At 45.3% G+C, this 7,758-nt stretch overlaps 1 protein-coding gene across 1 annotated transcript; it reads right to left on the bottom strand.

Annotated features, from left to right (window-relative positions):
* Positions 1-904: 904 nt before the first annotated feature.
* Positions 905-6,476, bottom strand: Sod1 (superoxide dismutase 1, soluble). The gene is made up of 5 exons (NM_011434.2): positions 6,309-6,476; positions 4,362-4,458; positions 2,813-2,882; positions 1,976-2,093; positions 905-1,088 (listed from the first exon to the last, which is right to left on the bottom strand). The coding sequence occupies exons 1-5, from the start codon at positions 6,378-6,380 to the stop codon at positions 981-983; spliced, it is 465 nt and encodes a 154-aa protein (NP_035564.1). The 5' UTR covers positions 6,381-6,476; the 3' UTR covers positions 905-980.
* Between the last annotated feature and the right edge of the window lie 1,282 nt (positions 6,477-7,758).

Below are 7,758 nucleotides of genomic sequence, written 5' to 3'. Positions count from 1 at the left end.
ATTTACCTGGAACTTCAACATAACTACTTGAAAAAGCATTATGAGCAATCTTAGATTGGAAATCTAAACTTAAAAATTTTAAGGTTGGAAACACCAAATTATGTGCTTTTCCAATTTAGTTGTCTCTTCTTCAGTGACTTCAGTATATCAGTGAGAACTATGGTTTACACCCAATTTGTTGAAAATACTTCAATTGAACTATTTCAGATAGTCACAAGCCTGTTAATATTTCCTTTCAAAGGCACTCTTTCTTGGGTATTAAGGCACTCAATTTCATTACCTGGGGCTATAAAAGTCGATTTAGCCAGAACCTCCAGTCAAACTTGGTGTCATTCCCCGAGCTATTGTGTTTTCCCTGAGTGCCAACCTTAAAGATGGGTGGTACCAACTTCACTTGGCTAGTAGAGCTAGCTGAGGCTCCATGTTTGCCTTCTATGAGTTTGATACAAGTTTACTAAAGGGCTTTTTCTTAAATCATGACATCTAATCCTAATACAATTTTAAAATATAAGGTTAAGTACTCTGAATCTTGAGAGCTTTCAATAATTTCTCTGATAAGGGGCAGAAAATTTTCTGCTCAAATTTTGTTTGGGCTACCACCCACCATTTTGATGGTATCACATAAAACACTTTCAAAATGAAATACTATGAGTTAGCATCATTGAGTCTGTTATTGATGCTCAATGTATAGAGCTAACTTAAAATTTTTTTTTGTACACATTAATAGGCTCAAAATAAGTGCCACACATATTTACTAACAGGCTCAAATGAGAATTTCAGCTTATCACCTGTGTAGTCTGGCAAAATATGGAAAGGCACAGAAACAGATTTGAATTCAGTGAGTTGTACACAGTCTCCATCAGCTGTCATTGCTGTCCTTAGCCCAGTCAAAGGAGTCACACAGTTACAACTCTTCAGATTACAGTTTAATGGTTTGAGGGTAGCAGATGAGTCTGAGACTCAGACCACACAGGGAATGTTTACTGCGCAATCCCAATCACTCCACAGGCCAAGCGGCTCCCAGCATTTCCAGTCTTTGTACTTTCTTCATTTCCACCTTTGCCCAAGTCATCTTGTTTCTCATGGACCTTTGAAAAGAAGAACATTTAGGTTTGAATGATCAAGTAACTAGTACTTCTTCCCAGCAATACTACAGACTTAAATACTAGCAGTTAAGAGCAGACCACTAAGTTTTTCCTTGCTAGTGGCTATTTCTAGATGAAATACTAAGACCCAAGTAACTACCAGGTACATGCTGATCTTAGCTCCTCCCCAACTACACAGTAGTCATTCTTACAAATTTCTCTATCAAAATCTCATGTTGAAAGAACTATAGGCCTACACATAAGAGGCAATTCTAAGTATCTCTACTTAGCAACAAGACTCTAAAGCTTTATTTTACAACACTTATGAATGACTGTTCTGCTTCACCAATAGGGCTGAAGAGCATTCTAAGGATAAAGGGTCAACTGCAAGGAAGGAAGTGCCTACTGAAAAGTTAGCTGCCCGAGGTGGGCAAGAGCCTTTACTACTTGGTGTTCTGCATGACCCAGATGCATCTCCCGAGGGTAACTTGGGAAGACGGCTCCCATATGGTAACCAAGCGATAACCTACAGACTTGAATACTGCCATCCATCGCAGATTTTAGACTCAACGAAATGTTGCAAGGGGGGGGGCAATCATGGCAAGAAAATCCGGCTGTTTTAGACTAAAGACTATTGTATCCTCAACTCAGATCCAGTCTCATCAAATGTAACTGCTTTCTACTGCATTTCAGCACAACAGTGTTCTTAACTGACCTAGGCAAATTAATTCTTTACTATCACAGCCAATAAAAGAACTTTTTTCCTACCCTGAACTCTTAACAATTTATGTGACTCTTTAGAAACTAGTTTAACCACCATAAAGTCATGGGAAGGTACATAACTATGTTAGAAGAAATCCTATGTATATATCCTTATATGAAAAACTTACCACCATTGTACGGCCAATGATGGAATGCTCTCCTGAGAGTGAGATCACACGATCTTCAATGGACACATTGGCCACACCGTCCTTTCCAGCAGTCACATTGCCCAGGTCTCCAACATGCCTAACATTAAAACAGCATCAGGTGGATGAACAATGATGTCTATTTCACATCACTAGAGTTCAATAACTAAGTTAAAATCTGACTAAGTCAAATACGTATGAGTGGATGAAAAAGTACACATACATTATCAACTATGATGGCTTTTCCAGACCGGCAAAGGTCTGGAAACACAAAGTTCAAAACAGGTAGCTACAGGATACCTTGACAGACAGTTCTTCAAGTTTAAAGGTAGTGCTCTGAGAAGAGTCATAATCTGGGGCTTTAGTAAAGTATGCCAGCTCCTGAGTTAGCAAAGGTTTGCTCCCAGGCCCCCATTCTAAAAACAGGCTAGCCCTTCTTTATTTAGGACTTTCCTAAGGTTTCACATACAAATGGAATCTCAACTAGTTTTCATTATCTGCATTAGCGTCCTATTATACAATGATTTACTTTGCCAGTGACTGACAGTACTGTTATCCATGATATTTTCTGTATTGGTTCCTTTTGGCACTTGTATTAGTTCATCTTCAATAAATGCTACAAAACCAAATCACTTTAAGAGTCCACATTTGTCAGCTCCTTCACCCAACAGAAGCTATTCTAGCACGTGGGGTTGTGGGAGTGAGTTGGGTGAATGGAAACAAACACAAAAGCAGAGGCAGGAGGCCATGCAGTTCTGTCTTACTGGGGTCCTCCACAGACCCCTCTCCTCCACCATGCATACAGAGCGTGCTGCTCACCTCTCTTCATCCGCCGGGCCACCATGTTTCTTAGAGTGAGGATTAAAATGAGGTCCTGCACTGGTACAGCCTATTTACCAGAAACCAGCAGTCAGATTATGAAGTAAACCCCTATATGTAACAACACAGGCATTCTTACAACCTCCAACATAGCAAACACTGACCTGGTATGTGCTGGGGCGATAAAAACAGGCAGCAGCGCCCTGGTGTAAGTAGCTGCACTGTATAGCCTTACATTCTCAGGCTACCTTTTTTTCCTAGACTGTCACATTTTTCTTTTTGTTTGCTTTTGAGTTTTGAGACAGTGTCTCACTACTACAGCTCAGGATATCTGCGACCTATGACCCTCCCACCTTAGCCTTAGGGCCATGGCAGTGTCAGGACAGCATGCCTGGCTCTTGTTCCTTCCTTGTAACTGGAACAGATGTGATCTTTAATGGCACTTCTAAAGTTAAAGTCCCACATTTAAAGACCTTGGCTTTTAAGAAGGGAGCATACTTCATGATAAAAATACTTATCTTTCTAGACCATGTGCCACCAAACAGCTCACCTGTCTAGCTTTTACTTGGGGCAGGCAGACTGTTAGATGGCTTGTTCCCAAGGGCCAGGGCTGGTGTCCTCAACTCCAGGAGGTGTACCACACTACTCATGTGGGCTAAGGGATGCCAGTCACAAGGCACAGCTCAACAATGCAGCAAGTCCTTTTATATGCAGGACTTCCAGTGTTTACTCAGACCAAGAAAATAGGAACTGGGCAGGATTCTGGAAGGAGCTTAACAAATCAAAGCTACCAGGCCAGAGGCAACTCGGGGTAACTTTAGTAATTATCAAATGGGTCAAACCCAATCCTAAGTAACTGTAGAACAAATTATGGCACATAGCACACAGGTTGATGGTACATGCCTTTAACACAGCACACACAAGACTAAATTCCAGGCCACCGTGGGCTATGTGGAGAAGGGAAGAAGGCAGGGGAGAAGGAGAGGAAAGGAAAAGGCTCTCGCAACATGGATGAGGCTCTTAAATGACGGTAAGCAAATTCAGATCATTACTCCAATATGGTAAAAGTTCACTAACTGCAATTTAAGCCACTACTTTTTACTGACTTGATTCTAATCCCAAATAGAGAAAATAAATCTTACTTAAGCATTTATATTGAATCTTCAGTTTTTGTCACTTCTGTCCCGCTATGCCTCTCATGCTAAGGCATGGTTGTCCTTAGACACTCTGCCTAATGCATCCATCCTCAACGCCCAGCTCCAAACACCCAAATAAGCACCCAATAAACACCCAGAATAAGCAAGGTGCTGCTTAATTATAATTACAATGAAGAAAAATCACCTTCTTTACCTTCCCACACTTAAGGAAGCAAGCAATACTTGATACTAAATAAAATACTTTTGTGGCTACTTTCCAAGGTTGACCTAAGTGGTCATTTTAACTTTATCTAAAAGAAAAAGAAAACAAACGAGATAGTTTTAAATGGTTAGTAATTGGGTCCTGACTCAGTTCCTTTCCATCACTGGTCACTAGCCAGCCTAGGACCTACCTTGTGTATTGTCCCCATACTGATGGACGTGGAACCCATGCTGGCCTTCAGTTAATCCTGTAATTTGTCCTGACAACACAACTGGTTCACCGCTTGCCTTGATTTAAAAAAATACAAAAATGAAGACATCAAGTTTGAGTGTAAATACTCCTGCACCAGGGCTGTTGCTGGGTTACACCCTAACCAAGCACAGTAAAAAGCTCAAGTCAAAACACACAACAGTGAAAATCAAACCTATGTTCAGATCCAAGTAGACCCACTTCCTACAGGGTGGCTCTGGAGACGCTCAGCTCTAGGCCTCTCTCTCCCTGTCACACTTCTCCTAACACTTGCTGCCAGATGCCATGTGTGCAGGCACCTGGACTGAACAGCATTTAGAAAGCACCAGGTGGAACAAACAGGGGCTACTGAATGCCAGGCCTGGGGAAGAGATGGCTACTGCACTGTCAGACTTGACTCTTACAGAACACTGGCTGCCGAGAACCCTGTTCTCCACATTCAGTGATTTTATCAGTTCCCCTATTTTTATTTAGTGGTCAGAAAATGCCTTTGTCCTACTGCCTGTGGAGATCCATTTGGGTCTAACCAGAGCTACCTTAAAAAAAAAATCTCATTAGCTATCCAAATCTAGAAAATTTGCCACTTAACAAAAAAGAAAAGAACACCCAAAATTCAAATTAGTACTGCTCCAGAAAGTGTAGCAATAGGGAGAAAATGTAAGAGCAACCGACCAACAAGCAAGGACAATCATTTTTTAGGTTTTTTTTTTTTTAAATGTCCAACTTTTGCAACAGAATAAGGGAATATGAACTTTGGGTAGAAAAATCTGATTCTGAAAAGTTGGCAACAGGTTAAATCAACCAGCTTTGATTACAACTGCCAATCTGGAATGCTTAACTATCGTTTCATTGGGTACAAAGGGCACCAGCGATGTGTAGTTTGCAGCGTCACAAAAATAGTGCGAGCTGCTCTGGCATGGCATGGTGGAAGATGACAGAAACCCACACACAGGGGTAAGACCCAGCCGAACTTCGTCTTTCTCACAGTGAATTACGTGGGGAGGAGAAAAAGACAAAAACAAAAAACTTCCACAGGAAAACAACAAAACGCATTTCAATGCCAAGAAACTGCTGGAAACGAGGCTAGTTACGAAAAACTCTAAATTGCCGTTATCAGTTCTCGTCGTAAACCAAACACTTGGGATTCACTATGGTGTCTGCCTTCTCACACGTATGTCCACCACTTCAGAGAGCACATAACGCTCATTTATCAAATATTCTCTCGGGATTAAGGTGAATACAACAACGGTAACCTCCCTAAGGCTCTGGACACAACCTTACCACACACATCTTCCCTGTGACGCATGTGTTTTTGCAGGGTCACAGTATTTTCGAAAATATCTCTATGTACTTTTCCAAAATGTGCTCAGAAACTCGCTGTGGTAGAAAAAACCCACAGCCGGGTCTCTCTCTGGAGTGCAAAGCAAGGGACGGCTGTCCAAGGCCATCTCTTTCTTTCCGCCTTGCGACACGACCCTGACCTAGTACAGAACAGCCCAGGACTTTGCTTTAAAGTGCCGCAAACGCGTCCTGCGGCCTTAGTCCGGTCTGGCACCACCGGGTTCAAATATTCTTACAACAATCGCAGCCGGTGGCCACGGGGCTCTGAGCCTGTGGGACACGGACACCGGAAAAGCAGCAGCCCCAGAAGGATAACGGATGCCAAGCCGGCTCTCCCGGGCAGGCCCAGCCGCTCCGGGGCGCGGGGAGGCCCCCGCCCGCCCGGAAGGCCCCGCGGCGCCCCGGGCCTCGCTTCCCGGCGCCCAGCCCCTGCCCCAGGCCACGGTGACTCAGCACTTAGCGGGCTCAGGCCGTGGCGGGGGCGTGGCGTGCTCCCGCACAGGTGCGCCGCGTCACCGCGGCCTGCGCCCCGCGCCCCGGGCCTTGCCTTCTGCTCGAAGTGGATGGTTCCCTGCACCGGACCGTCGCCCTTCAGCACGCACACCGCTTTCATCGCCATGCTTCCCCGGGAGACGCGCGGCGGCCTCCTCCGGAGGGACCAGAGAGAGCAAGACGAGAAGCCGACGGACGGAAGGCGCCGCAGGAAAGGACCGCGCAAAAAAACGAGGCCCTGGCGCCACGGAGCTTTTATAGGCCTGAGTCTGACCACGCCCACCTTGGCACGGAACCAATCGCTACCCGCGGCCTCCGCCCGCCCTTCGTGGAGCTCCCTGGCCGCGGGGCACGCTGGGGGCGGGGCGGAGGGTAGCTCCGGCTCCTGGAGCGTGCGGACTGAGAAAGTTCCCGAGGAGCCTGAGCGGGGAAAGTCGCTATTGTCTTCTAACTGTGACGTCGGCCGAGTCGCCGCGGAAACCGAGAACACGAGGCCCGCGTGCGCGCCTGGAAGGTCTGAACCCACTGTGTCTGGAAATGCGGATTGTCACTGACTTTGCACAGCGCGCCTCGGTTGCAGTGTGAAAGTTGAGATGCGCCAAGATGGATGCCCAGTGTCATTTCCAGCTTTATTTTCTCATGATGTCTAAAATGTGTAAAGCCCATGTTCTATCTCTAGACACACCCCCGTTTCTTACTTATTTTTTACTTCTTTTATTTTTGTTACTAGAGCTGGAGATTAGACAGTCCCCACCCCCCACCCCGCCCCCTGCATGACAGACAAGTGCTCTGCCAGTTAAGACACACACACACACACACACACACACACACACACGCAAAACACAAGAAAATCAAGAGGAAGGAAGACCAACGTGTGGATACTTCATTCCTCCTTAAAATAACGAACAAAATACCCATGGACGGAGTTACAGAGACACAGTTTGGAGCTGAGACAAAAGGATGGACCATCCAGAGACTGCCCCACCTGGAGATCCGTGCCATAATCAGCCACCAAATGCAGACACTATTGCGTATGCCAGCAAGATTTTGCTGAAAGGACCCTGATATAGCTGTCTCGTGTAAGGCTTTGCCAGTGCCTGGCAAATACAGAAGTGGATGTTCACAGTCATCTATTGGATGGAACACAGGGCCCCTAATGGAGGAGCTAGAGAAAGTACCCAAGGAGCTGAAGGGGTCTACAACCCTATAGGTGGAACAACAATATGAACTACCCAGTACCTCCGGAGCTCGTGTTTCTAGCTGCATATGTAGCAGAAGATGGCCAACTCGACAATCACTGGGAGGAGAGGCCCTTGGTCTTGCAAATTTATATGCCTCAGTACAGTGGAATGCCAGGGCCAAGAAGTGGGAGTGGGTGGGGAGGGGAGCAGGGGGGCGTGGTATAGGGGACTCCCCAGATAGCATTTGAAATGTAAATGAAGAAAATAATAAAAATTTGAAAAAAAAAAAGACACACATACCTTTTTAAAAATATCACACTGTGT

This window comes from Mus musculus, chromosome 16 (genome assembly GCF_000001635.26).
Source record: "Mus musculus strain C57BL/6J chromosome 16, GRCm38.p6 C57BL/6J".
Lineage (NCBI taxonomy): Eukaryota > Metazoa > Chordata > Mammalia > Rodentia > Muridae > Mus > Mus musculus.
Note: the sequence above shows the minus strand (reverse complement) of the source record. Positions and strands in the feature narration are given on the sequence as shown.